Below are 20,006 nucleotides of genomic sequence, written 5' to 3'. Positions count from 1 at the left end.
ATGATGATACTAAGCTGCCTTTTTTGGATCATGGATACAATGCTAAAGATCGCAAACAGATAATCATCAAATTTTATTTTGTAATCACAAAGGTATATAAAAATAAATTTGGGCTGTGTGTTATGTTATTTTTATGAAATATAATCCATTAGTTCTTCCTGCTTTCTCCATGATACTGGTATACATGGGACTAATTCAGACTACAAATCTAGATTACTCCATGGTTATGTGACAGGGCACTGAAAGATTTAAGAAAGAATGTCTTTTAATCTATCCTGTTGACAAATGAACATGACAATTTAGCAACGCATGGGAATTTGAAGAACTCAAGAAGACGAACTTGAAGAACTTGAAAGGACTTGTCACTCAACAGACTTAAAATCTCCAAAGAAAATTGAAGATTAGTTTTATCCTGAGGTTTATATTTCATTAGCGACTGTTTGTTTTGAGGGAATGGTAGGGAAAAAAAGGAAAGGAAATGGAGAAATAACATTTTTTTTTACGTTTGGATTGATTTGATAGGAGGTAAACAAAAGGATTGGAAGGGAAAGGGAGGGATAAGAATAGTTATTTTTTATTAGTTTGTTTTGCGTCCAAAAGTGGGTGGAAACAGAGGAAAGGAAAGTACACTAAGATTGATGAAAATTTTAAAATTTCCTAAAACACATATTATGTATTTATAAATTAAGCTTTTAAATTATGAATAAAAAAGGAATTAAGTGTAATACTTTCCTTTCCTTTTGTAATCCAAACAAGATGCATTGATTTCGATTTTCTCTATCTTCGTTTATTTTCTTTTCCACTAGGATCCTTTCCTCTCCTTTCTTTCTCTTTCCTTCAATCCAAGCGGTGCCTCGTGTAAGAAATTGAAGAATGACTTCAAATTAAGGTCCTGTTTGATAATCCAGTTCACTATTTTAAATTAATGGATTCAGATCTTAATATATTCAGACTATTTGATAACAAAAAATTGAATATCTGAATTAATCAAGTGACACTGAATTTTCTAAGTAAAACTTGCTCTCAAAATTAAATGATATACTATTCACTTATCATGCTATTCACTTATCACTGAATATGATATGCATTCAAATATATTAGATTGAATACTTAATAATTCAATAATTTAATGGATTCAGATTTCATATTTCAGATTTCAGATTTCAGACTTCAGTTTTCAAATTTCAATTTTATCAAACGCACTGTAAGTCATTCAATCAAGCGGCCCAATAATTGAAGAATCAGATTAGCCCACAAAAGAGCCCAAGAATATCCAACCGCACTTGGGCATGGGCTGCATGAACTTGGACACCACGAAAGAAGCCGAGGCAAACATATTCGTCCAAAATTTAATAAATATTTTTTCTCAAAAATGTCTCCCACCAAGAAACAAGTACTCGAAGAGAATACAAGAAAAAGGAAAAAAGGGAATAAATTAAAGGAATTCCAATTCAATAAAATTTTGAAATAAGTAGCACCTTTTTTTAAATATCTAGTCCACATTAATTAAACTTTTTTCTAAAAAAAATAAGATCATGATCTCTACAAATAACTTTTGTAAACAAACTATAGTCTTTCATATTTGTAATATAATTTGTTCAATGAAATTGCTTACTTATCTCTAAAAATATTATTTTATAGTATGTATATAAAATGAAAAATTAAAAATATATATGTGCGAGACGGGTCGGATATTTTTATTATGTGACTCTAACCCACATTGCATATAAGCAGGTATCTAACCCTTTTTGATCCAATTAAATAATACGGATCGGATATCCTAATTTTTAGATCTAATCGAATCGGATATGATAGACTTTGGAATTAGCAGATATTTTTGCCCACCCCTATAAACAAGAACGTTGGGCAATTGCCTCTGCACTTCAGCATAGCTGGTGGCAATACAATGCTAAAGAAAGCCACCTCCAATAACAAATGAGGGAGGTTCAATAATGCAGGATTCTAAGATTATTCGAAGCGCAGCGGATGCTGCAGCCAAGAGTTTGGGCCTTGGGGGGACAATACTCAGGCTGCGTGCAAATTTAAGAAACTATCTGTGTCTTGGCATCATTTCCAGCACACATAGTTCAACCTGCTGCTAAAATTGAGGTTGATAAGATCGGCCATGATACTTTCCAGCATACATCGTTCAATGTTTTGTGTGACAGCCCCACCTTCCCCTAAGGCGAACCAAAGAGGTTAGCGGACTGCCTGCCCAACTCTCGCCAGGACTAACGGTGCAGTATAGAGCGATCTTTCACGTTCCGGAACTTATAACGCGCGCAAATAAGGCAAAAGGCAAAATAACCCAAAATAAAAGAAAATGAAATCTGGAGTCGGCCATGAATAGTAACCGACTCGTTCGAACCCAACCAAACATCGAATTACATATACCACATAACATTTAGCCTTTACAAACCAAAAATGACGTTTAAAAGTGATACAAAAGTCACTACATATATGGTTTGCCAAAACAAAAGTGAAAACGGCCCTAATGATACATTTAGGGTCCCATTTTATATATAATACAAAAGAGTCATTCATCTAGTTCATTCGGCAACCATTTATCAAAATTCATTCCAAAAGAGTCATATTCCTGTAAGGAAAACAAAAGGAACGGGGTGAGCTAATTGCCCAGTGAGAATACAACTCAAGCAACCAAGTTCATGGATACATCAAGCTTAATAGTCCAATTTACCAAAATAAATAAAGCCACACATTAATAATGAGGATAAAAGGATACGGGTGGCTCTCAAGAGCCCTTTTCCTCGTTTGAATTCTTGATCAGGTCTCATTGACTCTCCGTCAATGTCTGAAAGGTAACCAACCGTAGACTCCTCTTAACTTCCATTTCCTTCCTCCTAACATTCCTCAACCGGGCCCGAAATCCAAACACTTACATTGTGGTATTACTCGAGTAAACCGAAATCAAGAGTCTCTCATACTACAAGATTCCCTATGATGTTGCCCCAAGGCACATTAATTGGCACGACCAAGCCCTCGCCGGCTCGATTCAATCAATAACCAATGGGGTTGAGCTCATGGATAATATTTGAAGTCATGTATTTCATTTCATATAACATTTCATATAACTTTCCAATAACATGCGAAACAATAAGTGAAAGTGATAAAGTACACTCTCACTTGGATCAATCAACATTCAACATCTCAAGTACAAAGATCAAAGCCATGTAATAGCACATAAGTGAGTAGTACACTCACCAAGCTAGCACAATGTGGTTTCAAACACTTTAGTCAAAAGAACGTTGTGCACCACCGTCACGCCCTAAAAACATGCAAACAAATACAATGAGACTCGATAACGAGTCATAAACCAAGGCCAAACATGACCCCAATAAGGTTCCATAAACATTTACAAACAATAGAGGAAACCAGAAATTTCGGAAATGTAACTAGCATTGGCCCGGAAAAATACAGTTTTGACGTCATTTTACGGTAATAGCACAAATTCCACTACGAGTATCGGATGAGGGTGAAAGACCCACCATCTCGAAGCTAAAGGACAGGGCTACAACATCACCGAAGGTCACTCAACCCAGATTTGAGTGCAAACAGGTCAAAAATGCAAGATACTTCATCAACAATGTAAAACAGATTCACCAAAACGCGTTCTAGCGGAAATATCATAACTCAGGCTCTACATGTCCAAATCCAGAAATTCCAAAACCAAATGAAAGCTAAGAAATAGGGCTAAATTTCATCAGAAGGTCTCAACGCTCAATTCGGAAGCAATTCCAGTCAAAACAACCCATTACAGTCGCAAATCCCAATTTCGGGTAAAACAGAACAGCAATAGTATTTTCGACTTATCTCACTCCACACAACTTCGATTGACCTGAAATTTTGTAGGCACCTTTAAAATGTCATTCCCTACAACTTTCATGTTTTGAGCTAAGGCCAATTCGGCCTCTATCTAGTACCTAAAAATTCGGACAGAATGTACCCTTAAGAACCCTAGATTTTCCAATTTTCTTCCAAAACAGAAATTGGTTGTAATTAATCACTTTTCCCACCTCCTTAAGTCATTATAGATCATTTCCATACATCATAGATAGCCACACCATCATGCTTGAATTAAAACAGAAAATTCCCCAAAAATAATAAAAGTCATCAATTCAACCTCAAATCAAGAATTAATCCATAAACTTGCATCTTCTACTTCCACTAAGCATGATTTGAGCATCAATTAAAGAAGGAGGGTGGTTCTTCACAACTTACCTTTAAAACAAGAGAGAGAGAGCTATGGACCACCTTAACTTTCCAAATAACTTCACCAATCACCTCAAAATCACTAAGTGGAGGAGTTTTATGGAACAATTGGAAGATTAATCGGTTGATTTGAGAGATTGAGCAAGATTGGAGACCAAAATTGTGAAGAGTTTTCTTTCCTTTGAGCTTCAAGAAAGTCGGCCACCCTTGGAGGAATTTTGATGATTTTTGGATCATTTTTTGTTATTTAAGTCAATGGTAAGAAAGTCTTAAGGTAGCCCAATCAAATGGTGACACTTGTCACCTTTAATTAAATGCTCACCTACCCTGTCTCCCTTATATCAATCCACTTAGCACTCTCTACTTATCTCTTAACACCCGATAAATTAATTCCAGTATTCAAAACTTAATCTAGTTGGCCGAATTTTTCCGGACTTTTCGCACTAGTGGGTCCCACGTCCGGTATCTGCTCTTAATTTCTCAAAATCTATTCGATACTAGAAAAATCATCTAAAAATTATATCTGCTCCTTAAATTTATCTAGAAAAATTTTCTAATCACGAAAATGCAGAAAACAAGTCATGAAAAATAATAAAACTTAGAAAATGAAAATTACGGGTTCTCACAGTTTGCCCCTTACAAACAAACTTTAGACTTGACAATCCCTATTTTTTTTTTAAGACACTCATATCATATGGTAACTAAAATCTTTGACAATTCATAAATATTTTTCACTTCAAGAATACAATGTCTATAATGTTACCGTGTATTACTCTCTATTGTTGTGTCTAGAGGCCAATGTGAGTTCGTGTTCAGTGAGAGTCGATCATTTATTACAAGAACTTAATGCATGAGAACGTAATCATGGCGTGAAAATTTTTATTCGTCCGATTGCGAAGAAAATGTTTATGGCCGCAAAGCGGATATTAATTAATTATCAGAGATTACCAATCCAGCTGCTGACACTGATACTGCCACAGCACGGCAGCAATTTTAGGGATACGGGGCAGGAGCGGTCGTCAGAACGACCGCTCCTGAACGGTCTCCTCACAAGACCCAAATGTGAGGCGAGAAATATTCCACGTCAGGAAGCCTTCAACAGGCCCCAAAAACGACGGCGTTTCAAAAAAAAATGTTTAGCCAAAACGGGAACATGACGGACCAAACGGAAGAGTTTGAATTTTGAAAATCAAATTCAAAATTTGAATCAGCCGCATAAAACAAAACTGAGAGAAAAGAGGAGGTATCCTGCTGAAAGTAGCAATTGACAGAAAAGTGGGTGGAGAGAGCTGGGGTATGGTGTTGAGTGAATAAGGAAGAAAGCAAACAAAAAAGTGGAGAGCCACACAAAACAAAACTGAGGGAAGAGAGGAGACGTCCTGCTGCAGGTAGCAATTGACAAAAAATTGGGTGGAGAGAGTTGGGGTATGGTGTTGAGTGCATAAGGAAGAAAGCAAACAGTGCAGTGAGAGTGTTGTATGCATTTTGAAGCTGGGTATGAGAGTGTTGTATCCATTTTGAATGCGTGCAAGGCAGGCGGCAAGGTAGAAGCAAACAGAGGAAATTAATCATCTCACGAAGCCAGATTTTGTCGTGCAACTTAATAGCATAAGCAACTGCGCTCTCCGAGTTCGGTGAAACATAAAGCGTATGGTGAAGACCAAGGTAATGTTACTGAATACAGTCTGTTAAATGAGTAATATGTAGTTGGTCTATGCTCATCATGCAATCTTAGTTTGCTCCTCTCCTGACCATGCAGTGTGTATAAAATGAAGACGTAAAGTTCATTGAGGTGAAGCAGATGAAAAGACATATATGTGAATAATAAAAGGGTGTACCTGGTGTTGTAAGTTAATTACATAATGTAAGAAATATATTACAATGAGTAGAAAATACTTTGTTTGGCCCTCAAAATGTAGAAATAGTAGAAAATGCGCAATTGGCTTAGGCGCTTGTTATTAACGAATGATATAAGATCCAGTGAGCTAAAGAACCTAGAACCTAAATATAATCAGCAGAGTGGATGTACATACAGTTAAAATAGACTTACACCGTGTGACCAATACGTTACAGTCTATATAACTTAGTGTACATGGAGTTCTATTAGTACATAAATAATGCCGTTGTCTTAGAATAAAAGTAAGGTGATGTGATTCATTAATCGTATTGATAAGTGTAATAATAGAATTTGGTATACGAGTAATGTGTGATTCATAATACATTATGAATGGTAATATACATTTATCTTGTCGTTTATGTACATACAATTCATGAAGTGTTACAAATTATGGTGTTTGATGCATAATTGGTAGGAGCAGAAATAATGAATTGCAGCAAATTGACAGAAGATAGGATCCCTGAGTTGGGAATGGAGTTTAACAGTGAAGAGGATACGTACAAGTTTTACAACAAATATGCCTTTAAAATGGGTTTTAGTATACGCAAAAACTATCTGAATAAAGATAAAGATGGCGTGACCACGTCTAGGAGATATAGTTGCTACAAGAAAAGTGTGAAGTGCAAGTACGAAGGTGATGTGATGCCAAAGAGGACACGAGCGCCGACGAAAATGATCTGAGTGTGGAGGAACGTGATAAGATTCAATTTGTGAATGAAATGGGAGAGGCAGTAATCGCAAGAGGATTTAAAAAATGTACCAGTGGGAAGAGAAGTAAAGTGATGCGAAGTTGGGTCGATAAATTTGACAGATTAAAAAGAAAATCTAGATTGTCAAGAACTACACAGACTACGGTATGGATCCAATAACTATTATGGTAAACATTTATGCTACAACAATGTTATCGTAATTCCCTATCTACAATCCATAAGTACCATTCACTATAAAATAACATTATTGTCGTGTCAATAATACAGGTCTCAGAATCGGAGCCGACATCGATTTCATTTGATGAACACATGTTTATGGGATGCCGTTCATCAATTGACTCAGTTTCGGTTAGTATAAAATAAACATGGCTTTAACTTTTATTTGGATGTTTCTTACAGCACAATTAGTTATGATGATGTTACATTGTGTGATGATTTTGTTATGGCTGACATCCCTCATGATATACTCTTTTTGTCTGTTTTATATAATTATTTGACCCATACAAAATTCGTAGATGCATTCAATGAGTTATAGTCAGTGAATGGCCCTCTAAACACTGTTGCTCCCGAAATCGAGGAAAGTCTAATGGTATGCATACATTTAGTAGATAAAATAAGGTCCTTTTTTCGTATCGTAGAGCTACTTTTTCTTTAATTGTAATGGTGGGCACCCGAACGCTATCTAAGCATGCATATTTTGTAGTTAATATATAATGCTTTAATGACATATTATTTTGTATTATCCGAAAATCCACCGATTGGCTAATCAGGGGCCTCTGGCAGTGTCCCTACAGAATGGATGCACCCCAAATTTTTTATATTTTTCAAACATAACTCCGTCAGAGATATTTTAATGGTTTGAAATATCATTTTTTTATAGTGTCTAGACCAATTTAGCTTTGGAACTGAGCAATATAGGCATTGCTAATGAGTTGTTGATAATTGAATAATTATATTGTACAACGTAGGCGGAGCGTGCAACAATTTCAACACACTGTAATAAGGATGCATATCATGTATTTTCACCATCACCCCAGGTGACAAGCTTTTATCATTACCCCATATATATATGGTGTCTTGTTAATTGGATATTTCGACAGCGTATATCATTAACCGTATGTATCATTAACTGTATTGACTGATTTGTTATCGTTACGTATTTCAGGAAAGAAATAGCACCTTGGGATTGCGACTAACTATTGACATCAACTCCCCTCAGTTGCAGGTTGATGAATGATGTGTACCTACAATTTTTATGAATACAAAACAATTGGTTATTCCAAACAATTGAGTTTGTTGCTCTCCGTCCCCAAGTTCACCTCATTTACTGATGTTCGTACTTGTCCAGAAAAGATATTGCTCAATTTCGATCGGTTCCGTATTGTAAGCTTGTTTTAATGTACAATCTCTCAATGAATTATGCTTGTTGATTGTAATTCTAAAATTACTTCAAACATTAGGTGTCTAGCACCAGATTTGCAGTGTCTAGCACCAGATTTTTCAGACATGAAGGTGTCTAGAACCAGATTTGTGGTGTTCGTGGACGAACATTTACTAAATGCAGCCATGTCGTCCCTACCAGGGAATGCCGCATATGTACGTTACAAGAAGTTAATAAACTGTTACAACTTATTGATGTGCTTGTACAGGTACCTTGTCATGTTCGTCTATGTTAAAACTTAGATATGTGGCTTATAATTGTGTTAATGATGAGTATTATAGATAGTATTACAGGCACTTCAATAGGTATTACTCCTTTAGTACGGAAATGAAATTACAATTGGCGTCTCGGATTGGTTCCACACGACCACATGCCAAGTAACAGTTTCGCAAAAGAACATGATATTTCATTGGGACAACTAATTTGAAAGTGGGGTAACTAATATTTAAAATGCAACAAATAGTCATAACGAGATGTACAGATTGAGTTACAACGAGTTAGGTGTATGTTACAATTCATTACAACAATGAATTGGCAATCGGCAGCTTTTCGTCTTCTCTAGTTAAAACTAGTGATTTTACAACTAATGATATTTTTCGATGTTACAACTAGTGATACTACAGTTATTTAACGTCCGATGAACCTTTCCTCTTCTCTTGTTTGTGCAATTGCTCTTGGCACCAACAATAATTCCTTCTCTCGGCACATTAAATTTCTTAGACACTTAATATAGAGATGATCATTTCGAACCCTACAACATTACATGTAGCGAGGCCTTCTCGAACATCTCATTAAAATAGCGAGATCTTCCCGAACATTAAGCAAATCTAGATGCGTTTAATTGGCTCCCAAGACTTGGTTTAAAACTGAACACTGTATTGATGAGACTGTAATCCTTGTTATAGGGAGGTTGAAGATAGCAAAAAATGAATCGAGTACACAGATCCATTGCCACTTTAATATGAAGAGAAATTTGAAGTGTGAAATTGAATAATAATACGGACGAAAATGAAAGGGGGACGAACAAACTGGAGTCTTGTCTGTGTAAGGGATATACACCTGCAAGGGGGTTCTTTTATAGTCCGCAATACCCTCTAATATGGTAAAATATCAGACCCCAACATATATGAGACCAACTAGTACATCACAGGAATGGAATCTGTTTACTCAAATACAGCGCATGGACCATACAATCTTGTTAAGTTCAATAAACATAATAATTGGATGTAGCAAGGTGATTATGTTACAAGGCTCCGATGTTACAATCTCGAATGCAGTTACATTTTTATCATACAAGCTTACTGTCACATGTGCTGGTAGAATTTACTCGACTGATTGCATATTGGTGCTCTTCTTTGTTGCATGTGTAGACTTGTGCTTAATCTCAATGTCAAGGCCTCCTAAAATGCGAAGAACATGTATTTCATATGATTTCATATCTATTGTTGTGTAACAAATTGTAAACCAATTTGTAACAGTTTTCAAACACACTGTAATTAATAGTCTTCAAGCACCACTGTATTAATTTTCGAACACACTTTAACATTCTATTAACTATTTTATAACAGTTTTCAAATACACTGTAACTTACCAATAACTATTTTGTAACACTCTTCAAACACACTGTAACTAATAGTAACAATAACAGTTCTGTATTAATTTTTAAACACTGTAACACTACAAAAACTATTTTGTAATACTCTTCAAACATACCGTAACTTTCCAATAACTATTTTGTAACACTCTTCAAACATACTGTTGCTTCCTTGCTCAGTTGTTGTCATGGTGGCCCCTTGTTGCAATCCCTGACTGATGTTATCAGACACAACTGATGAGGTATAAATTGGATTCTCCATGTCCATTACATCTTCATTCAGCTCTGGAAGTTCTCTGGTTTCAATATTTGTCCTCGTAATTGCATCGTTTTCTTCATACTGCGCTGCATTATGCTCATCTTCTTCAAACCATTTCTCATCAATTTCATCAGCATCATCATCTTTATCGTTGCCCTCTTTTTCAGCAGATTGAAATTCTAGCTCTTCTTCGGTATCAGGACTCGTGTACATTGTATAGTCCTCATGTATAGATTTTTTTCCTTTGTCCAATGCTTCAGGCCCAGAAGTGGAAGCTTTTGCTCTCGAATGAGAACACAATATTTCTGCAATCTTTAATATCCTTCATTGGTTATTAACAGCAATGTTATACAGCTCGTTTAACTCAGCCTGCAGTTACATCACAATATTACCAATCCATAAATGAGTCACTTGCTCTCAAAAATGGAAAACAATACATGTATATACATATATGAACAACTTCGTTAGCTTGGCAGATAGGCTGATATTTGAAAGTGATTCCAATTTTGGCATTTTCAAAATGCCTTCCTGCGAGCATCAAGGTGACACACAGGGTTGGGGATTTCAGTTCCATTACTGATCCATTTATGTTCACGTCGAAGCAAACTTCAAATTTTGGGTTAAAAAATAAATTGGCTGATACATGGCAAGAGTAATTTAAAAACTCACAACTGCTATGGGTTCAACGATGTAACGTTCCATCTTATTCTTTGCGACACCTTTCCCACCCTAATTTAGCAGGCGGGCAAACATGTCAATGACCTGATCCTCAATCGATTTTTTTTAATTAAATATTAGCAAATAAATAATATAGAGGTACTGTATCATTGGTCACAAGGCAGCTTGAAAAAGTAAGCTAATCATGGCCATCAAATTTAAATTCCTAACCCGATTCAAGACATGCATGCCATTGCCAAGTGTCTTCAAATCAACGCGTGTTAGGGAGAATTGGAACATTTGAACCAATATGTCCCTACCATTGCATTACACAAAATCTTACAATAATTAGTTGGTACAATAAGCAACTCTGTACAGCTTAATAAAATGCTAGAAAATGCTGATATCGGACTAAAGCCTTGGTGAGAAACTTACTTGGGATTCTTGTTTGGGTCCCATGCGTAGGCAGCAACCCTTTTCTCATATAAGTTAACTGTCACATGTGCCAGCAGGATATACTCGGTCGACCTTAACATCGTGCTCTTCTTCATTGCTCGAGTAGGCCTTTGCTCAACTTCCTTCCCTGACACAATCGAAGACAAGGATTAAGGATTTCAGAGCTTGTGTTATAACTGGAGACTGTAAAAATGGGTTTTGTGCATGTAATTTGAGGTCAACGTATTTGTAATAACCAATGAACACTTTGTAACTGTTCATTAGATTATATATCTAATATATGCAAGTAAATTCTCAAAATACTCTCTAAAACTATTCTGTATCGTACATTTATTTATTAACCATGAAAATATAGACAAAAATATTTAACCAACCTTGTCGATTTCGACCATATGAACGTAGCCTTCTCGGAGTGTTTGCATCAAATGCAGGATTTTCATGCTGACTGGGATTTGACGGTTGTTCCTCTAGACAATTATCTTCACCACATTCACGGCTGTGACTATTATGCAGCTCCTGTTGTTGTTGATCTTCTATGTTCGCATGCAGCTTCTTGTTCATCTCTAAGAAATCATTGTTTACTTCAGCTGGACGTCTACTTTCAACACCCGTGACTGTCCTCATTGGTGTCACAGTGCTCGAAGATGGGCAAGGACCTTCATCCGTTTGCTCATTGTTATTTGTCACTGTACCTTTACCATTTCTGTGGTCCTCTCCCTCACTCTGTCCACTCACATTCATAGCATCATCTGTTGCTCTACAACCTCCTTCACCATCGCTAGCTTGAAGGTTTTCATTATGATCTTTGGCACCCGCATCTTCATTATCATCTTTCTCGTTTTCTTCACCATCATGTCCTTCTTCTGCAGATTCATATTCAAATCCTTCTTTGCAATCGGTATCCCGGTACATTGCCACCTTCTGGTCCTTATTTTTTTCCTCCGTATACAATGATTCGACCAGATCGCATGCTGCTTTTCCCTGCTTTTCCCTGACGTGCCATTTCTTTCTCATATGCTTTTTTCTCTTTCAGGTACTCCTCTTTTCGCTTCATCATGTCTTCCTTACTCAACTCATTGTATGCTGCTCGGGCAATATTATTATACTGCATTGTAATATCACCTACGTTAAATTCATCTATTTCTTGTGTCCTCACTTATATTCCATATACTTCTTTCTAAATAGTAGATTGCTTGCTTTCTTTATTATGATGGATATGCATATCTCTGTCACCTTCACTCCTTTCGCCAAAACCTTACATTGATACTCTTTCCTGCCCACAAAGTCCAGTGAAACAAATTTAATACTGCTGTTAAATAATGATTGCTATTTTCTATTACCTACAATCCGACCTGAATTTCATCCATGGATTCAACGGTGGAAGTGGTTCCGCAATCTCACTTGTTCCTGCTACCTCCATTTGCTCATCTTCAGCTGTGTTTGTGGCCATTTTTTTCCTTCTTTTCCCTGCCTTCTTCCCACTGCAATATGCCGATAAATTATCACCAACTTCACTTTTTGAGTGCTATACAAATTGTGAGACACAAACATTAGCCACTTACATATTAAGTGATTTAGATGAAGCCTCGGGTTCTTTGCCACCAAACTCTCTTACTGGTTCATCTCTACCACCTTGGCCACTTGAAGTTCTCGATCTTTTTCCTGCCATCTGAACTAAGAGTTATACAACTGCACTTCAGTTCTATTATACTTCCCAGATTATTCTGAATGCATTACAAAGTAATAACATATATAATACATCACTCTCAAATCTCAATAACAATACTTTTAAAAACTTGTAACTTTCCTTCTACACTATGTTTGCCAAAATTAACAGTGAGTTAATTATTCTATGGGGCAAATTCCACTTATGATCTACTCTCACTCATTTATCATTTTTTACACAATCGACTTCTTCTTCTATTTCTTGTTCTACTGTACACATATGAGTTATGTATCAATTGTGAGTTACCAATTGAACAATTATGTAATATACTATTTTACAGAGTAGTTCTTATATTGTAATTGCTAAGTCACTGAGTGTTACACTTATCCAACTTCATGTTCAGTCACACTAGCGGAGCAAAACTTGTAATCTTTTTTCCACACTCAGTATGTCGAACTGAACACTATATAAATCATTTTTCGTACCTTGTTCAGCTTGTCGTCGGCTGCCCTACCTATCAACAATCGACTTCTTCTCTTTATCCTGTGCTTATACAAATATGAGTTAACTAACAAACAATAGCTAGAAAGTTCACAATATGTTCATGCAATTTTACACAACAGTTCTGCTACTGTAACTTCAGAATCACTGCATGTAACAGTTATCCAACCTGCTGTCCAACATGCCTGGTTAAAATAACTTGTAACCTTTTTGCCCACAATGCATCTATCAATCTCAATGTTATATGCATTCACGCAGCTTAACAATTTTACTCTGCGTCACTATTTATTCATATCAAATGTCTCCTTATACAACACTCTGATATATACTTAAGGAAACTATTTTTGTAACACTTTTTTTCGCTTTGTATGTCACCATCAATAACATGTACAAACCACAAACAAACAAACTATAATCCGCCCACAACCATTGCTAGCGAACAAAATCTGCAATAAGTTCAAAGCAATAACTAGTACAAATGTTATATTATTACCCAAGCAATTCCACATTCCATTCACACGATTTTGCAAACACTTGGCGTACTAAGTTTTCTGCACCTGTTCTCCTCAGTGTTGGCCACCAAATTACATACCTTATACTATTTAGTACCAATAAACATTCTGTTCTATCAAAATCATTAAAGATCAATTAACCTATTCATTTATGACGTTAACAACTACTCACATCGCTGCACCACCTTGTTAAGTTTCGAAAGTGATGTCATAACATTGTTGTTTTGTTACCTGGGTGTTTCCTACTTTTTCTCTTCTTCAGATGCCCCAACGTTCCACTTTACAATTTTGATTCACTTTTACCAAGCCCTTCCAGATTTCAAACCGTGACAACTCTGCATGTTGGATTGCTCCTTCGTCACAAATGTATTTTTCCCTACTTTCCCCTTTCCCTAGTTTGCCCCAGCCACTTTCTTGCCTGTAGCCACTTGCTTGTTCTGCCTCCAGCCACTTTCTTATTTTCTCTTTTTACTTCCGTTTTCTAGTGTTCTGTGTGACTGAAATTTGGCAATAGTCAGTGTAGAGGGAAACCAAAAGACTTTTGTGTTTGACGATGCATTTGTGTTTGACGCTTTGTTTGCGCGGGATTTTGTTGACTGGAGCTGACGCTTCATGACGGGCTCCGTTAGTAGCTTCATTTTCTTTTTCCCATTACTAATTGAAACACTGTCGTTTTTGCCGCTTCCCAAAACTGTTCGACGTGGCTCGTTGTGGTCCTTTCGTCTACCATTGTGAGAGGACCGTTCAGGAGCGGTCGGCCTGACGACCGCTCCTGCCCCATATCCGGGAGTAAGTGATATTTTCAAAATCTCAAAAGAGAACAGTAAAATTATTAGAAATCTCAAGAAAGTCTTTTGAAATTACCCTTAATTTGTGCCAACTGGCCAGTTTACATTACTAGTCCATATGTGTGTCCTCTCTTCTAAAGCAAATGAGAAGCAGCTGGAATTGTGCGCTTTTACTGTTGGTATTTTCAAATCCTTCAGAGGATTGGAATACAAATCAAACATGTATATGGTATAACAGTTTTAGCCAAATTATTCACCATTTCATTCATTTCCCTAAAAACAATAATGTACAACTCAACGGCAAGAATGTTCGCCTGCATGCAGTTTGGATATTGTCTTATCCTTTTAATTGATTGAGGAATTATGCACAAGTAGACATTTCAAGTTGGTCTGAAGGTCCTCGAATCAAACAATTTGCAATAAAGTAAAAACAGAAATTACAGATATATGGAGAGGATATAAAACTTTATTTTTCCCTTTTTAGCATACCTTCATTAAATATTTAGAAAGAGATAAAGGAAAATAAGCAGATGAAGAAGCATAAAAAAGGTAAAGGAATATATTTTGTGTATAACTTGGAGCCAACAAGACTAATATGATGAAATTCATCTTGGGAGAAAAAGCAAGAAATCTTCCCCTTTTCTCTGGTAAGCTTCTAGTCTAGATATTTCATTCGAGTCCATGAAAGTTCAAACACCATGATGCCCTCGTACACATTCATAGAACCCATCTTAATAGGGTTTTGATGATTATGCAACCTGATTTCAGTTCAAATTAAATTGCTTATGCAAAATAAGTCGAAAGAATGCTGTCTAATACAAGCAGTTTTGCAGATCTGTCCCATAAATTACGTGCTACGAAAGTCTTTCTTCCACAAGCTAAAGCAGTTTCCAATTAACCATACAAGGGAAGCTTCAAAATAACCATCTAAAGATACAAAGTGAAGATACATGTGCTACTGCATGGCTCAACAAAATCAGTCCGTGGTACCAGAATCAAAGCAATTAATTCCATGCAGCATCCAAAATTCACAGGAAAGACTATGCACTTTATTGAAACACAGCAGCAGGAGCTGCAACAACAGCCATTATAATAAGCTCGAAAAGTTTACCATGCTCAAGAATACATACAAAACAAGCATAAATATCATTGCATCACACAACATGTTAGCAAGATTAAGAGGCGCCCTAGGACATATAAAGTTTGCGAAGCAACAATTGGATAATTGGAATCAAAATATATCAAACCCTTCATACAAGCTGCAGCAATCAGAAGTAAATGTAAACATAAATCATAACATTACCATTCCCAAGATGCAGGACAAGAAAGCAATGCAACAGTATTAAAAGAATTTGCAGTGGCCAAAGCCCACTATAAATCATGCCAAAGAGAGTTTACATTTCAGCAGTCAGCAGGGAACATTCCCACAAACTGCTCTTCTACACCCTTCTACAGATTCCAGGCTGTCAACATAATTAAAGACTTGAAAGGAAGGGGACTTGAAATCAGAATAATACTGCTTTCTTTTCCTAGAAGGATCATAGGATATCAGTTTCTTAGAACCTTCATCTTCATATCTGAAGAGAAGTTCCCCATCTTTCCAAGATCGCAGAGGCCACAGAACCACTTCTAAGTGTTCAAGGGTAAACTGCTTGGACAAAGACCCTTCAACTCCATATTCAGCCATTACCTGTATCTCAATACCCCCACTCATCACATTAGACTCAATGCATGAAATTCAGAACCATATGTTCTTAGTTCTACTATTATCAAGAACTAGATAAACTGTCAAAGTCAAATGCTACATATCAGGACAAAAAACAAACAGATTTGCATTTCAAGAGACTGAACAAGATGAATAGAATTAGTACAAGTTATTTCAAGAACAAAAATCAGTGCATGAAATTCAGAACCATATGTTCATAGTTCTACAATTATCAAGAACCAGATAAACTGTCAAAATCATATGCTACATATCAGGACACTAAACAAACAGATTTGCATTTCAAGAGACTAAACAAGATGAATAGAATTAGTACAAGTTATTACAAGAACAAAAATCAGTGCATGAAACACCACCATCTATCTGCTCATACATTTTATTTTTTCCCCTTTTTCCCTACTGGTCCACTGTTCGGTCTCGAAGGTCTTCGTTTCCGTGTAACAGCAAACTCTCCAAATTTATGACCAACCTTTGCCTCAGTAATTTTACAACGGACAAAAGTTTTTCCATTGTAAATTCGCACAGTGGAATCAACAAGTTCTGGCCAAATAGTAGATCTCCTTGACCAAATTTTCATGTTAGAAACGTTCTTTCTCATCTTCTTTTTCATCAGGAAGGCATCAACAAAGCTGCCCTTCCATATAGATCGTCCTGAAGAGAAGCTAGCAACTTGAAATAATCCACCAAACTGCAATAGTCATTACCAAAACGAGAAACAGAAGTTCAGCATTTAGTCCAGTTGTTTAATAACAGAATTTAAAATAGAGCTGCTCTGAAAATATGACCACAAAGCAAACATATTTTCCTAGTGTTTGCATTCTAAACACAGCTAAATGATCACCCTCGAACAAGAAGCAAATTCGCAGGTCACAAAAGAAGCATATTTGCAGATTCTGGAGCTAGTAAGAGTTCTACAGCAGTGTCAGAAAATGGCCAGAGTAGACAAGACATAAGAAGATCAAATGAGTTACAAGCAATTCCATTGAAAGAGAAACCAGAAACTGTTAATGAACAACACAGTCACTCTCAAATTCTAACCCAAACAGGCCAGCAAGCAAGCTATCTCAATCATCCACACGATTGTCCAATTGATAAAATCCCATCAAAAGTCAAGCATCTGTAGGGCTTCACTGGAAATAGAGTAAGAAGCGGAAGCTTTTTACAAATTCTTAAGCATCATCCTTGTTTACTAACGTAAACCAGAACAAACCTGGAACTTTGAAGCATTACAGCAGAGTACAGTTTTACACATAAAACATATACCTAGAAATCAAATTCTGTGTAGCACGAATAAAAATAACGAAGAGGATAGCTGGAACACATTAGTACCAGCAAAGTGAACCAAATAGCCCATAGCAGAGCAATTTAGGCTCCCCATGTTGTACGGAAAATTCAGCATTTAGTCCAATCATTAAACAACACAATTTAGACTAGAGCCACTCAGAAACTATGAACACATATAAGCATATTCTCTGCATACTTGAAGACGACTAACTGCTCACGGTCAAACAAGAAGCAACTCTGCAAATCACAAAACACACATATTTGCATATTTTGGGGCTAATACCAGCTATCCTATAATGATATCAACAAATGCCCACAGTCCATAAGAAGAAAAAATGAATTAAAAGCATCTCCATGAACAGAGAAACCAATGCAAGAAAACTGTTAAAATACAACAAAATCACTGAAGCAAGCAATCTGAAAGTCCATCTGATGCAATCCCACATAAGTAAACCCCATAGCAAAAATCCAACGCCTTCAAGGCTTTACTCAGAAAGAGAGTCCAAACCGCATCTTCTAACAGATTCTCGATTATTTATAACGTAAACTAAAACAAACAGTACACGAATCGATGCATTATATCCGAGTACAAATTCTCACATAGAACAGAAACCCATTTCAGAAATGAAATTCTATAGCAGGACGAAACAAACATTACAAAAAAAAAAAGGAAGAGGACAACCGGACCTTGGTAGTGCCGCTAAAGGGAACCAGAGGACCCCTAGCAGAGGAATGTGGCTGGCCAATATTGTAGGGCAACTGTCTAAGACCTCTACCAGATCCGACTACCACTTCTTTCAACAATCTCAGCATCTTTGAGGTTTCTCGTTCTCAATTTTCTGCAATCTACCGATCTATCTATGCTTCCCCCAAGAAGCTGCAAAAAATGGGGTGCGAGAGATGGAGACAGAGTAAAGAACAAACCAGGGGGAATAGTGCGATTACAGTAGGGTTTAGTTCAGTGGGAAGTGGAAAATGAAATTAAGGCTTTTTTTTTTTTGCAAAAATAATCACCAAAAGCATTTAATTTATCTGGTTTTTTTTTAATGACGTCCAATTAGTATAAAATAATAATTTCATTTATTAATTTGTTTTATGAGAAGTTAGAAATCAAAAAATTGGGGCAAAATACACTTTATCCCCCTATGATTTAGTACTTTTACACATAACTTCCTACAGTTTCAAAAACTATACATAACCCCCTCATAGTTTGGATTAAAGTGCCAAAATGACAGAATTTGCATTCCATGACGGAGTCAGCTTAAATGTCAAAAGTACCTCTATGTAAAGTTGAAAATTATTTATTAATCACGGAAATTATATATATATTTTGAAAATCATAAGGGGGTTATATAGTAAAATACTAAACTATAAGAGAGTTTTATGATAAAACATAAAACCATACAAATTAAAGTATTATACTACATATTATGTTCATATATTTTGATTAATTCAGTCATTTTAGTTTTTAAACAAGGGTAATTTAGATCTTTTCATGGGTTCCATTACAAATGAACATTTCTGTCATTTTCACACTTTAATTCAAATTATGAAGGGATTACATATAACTTTTGAAACTATAGGAGGATTATATAAAAAAAATTACTAAACTATAGGGGAATAAAGTGTATTTTGCCCAAATAATTGAGGTAGTAATACTCTTGATTATGAAGTTATATTTAAAAAAAAAAAAAAAAAGTGTGCACAGACTTTGTGGAATTTGAATGGAATCTTTGGCAGAGTTTAAAATCTCTTGTTGGCCAGTTTAGGAAGCTCTCTTACTATCCCCAAAAAAAAAAAAAATCGATTATTAAGTATATTGTTCTTGCAATTATTGTGTCTTTAGTGTCTTAAATTTTAGTATTCATATAAAATCGTTCCATCTATGAGCCTTCTTTTCCTACAATATCTAATTATTGAAAAACAAATTAAAAAAGGAAAGGAAAAAACCAATATAAAATGTGATTTAGCCAGAATCGTGCAATAGATGATTCATACATGATTTTCACCATACAAACCGAAAAATGGTCAACCTCCTAATAATTTAAGTATTTTCACATTTGTATGTATCGGTTTACCCACCTCCCAATTTATATTTATTGCTTACGCATATGATATTTTTATAGTTTCTTTTGTAGGTGGACAAATTAGTTAAATGACTTGAAAATTTTCTTAGCCAAACGCGTTTTATTTCTGGAAAAGGTGTGATCTAAATTCAGAAGAATTGATGATGCCAAATATCCTCTTTAGAAAGGTTGAACAGAGTGTTGCTTCTTTGTTGACGTTGG

At 35.9% G+C, this 20,006-nt stretch overlaps 1 protein-coding gene and 1 long non-coding RNA gene across 2 annotated transcripts; both read right to left on the bottom strand.

Annotated features, from left to right (window-relative positions):
- Positions 1-9,981: 9,981 nt before the first annotated feature.
- LOC140008666 (uncharacterized) lies at positions 9,982-12,489 on the bottom strand. Its single transcript, XM_072053507.1, has 3 exons — positions 11,619-12,489; positions 11,224-11,371; positions 9,982-10,453 (listed from the first exon to the last, which is right to left on the bottom strand). Exons 1-3 carry the CDS (start codon positions 12,256-12,258, stop codon positions 9,982-9,984), a joined length of 1,260 nt encoding a protein of 419 aa, XP_071909608.1. The 5' UTR covers positions 12,259-12,489.
- Positions 12,490-16,607: 4,118 nt separating this feature from the next.
- Positions 16,608-18,728, bottom strand: LOC113691920 (uncharacterized). Its single transcript, XR_011815970.1, has 2 exons — positions 18,406-18,728; positions 16,608-17,122 (listed from the first exon to the last, which is right to left on the bottom strand). It is a non-coding gene; the product is annotated as an uncharacterized lncRNA (long non-coding RNA).
- Positions 18,729-20,006: the final 1,278 nt, after the last annotated feature.

This window comes from Coffea arabica, chromosome 6c (assembly GCF_036785885.1).
Source record: "Coffea arabica cultivar ET-39 chromosome 6c, Coffea Arabica ET-39 HiFi, whole genome shotgun sequence".
NCBI lineage: Eukaryota > Viridiplantae > Streptophyta > Magnoliopsida > Gentianales > Rubiaceae > Coffea > Coffea arabica.
The sequence above is the reverse complement of the archived record's forward strand: the minus strand, read 5'-3'. Positions and strand labels throughout refer to the sequence as shown.

Excerpts from the sequence above, each read along its gene's own strand:
- LOC140008666 (XM_072053507.1), bottom strand. The coding sequence starts at position 12,258 with ATGAGAAAGAAATGGCACGTCAGGGAAAAGCAGGGAAAAGCAGCATGC. Across the intron at positions 11,372-11,618 it reads ATATGGTCGAAATCGACAAG|GGAAGGAAGTTGAGCAAAGG; the intron begins GTTGGTTAAATA and ends CGATTGTGTCAG. Across the intron at positions 10,454-11,223 it reads GACCCAAACAAGAATCCCAA|GATATTAAAGATTGCAGAAA; the intron begins GTAAGTTTCTCA and ends TAACCAATGAAG.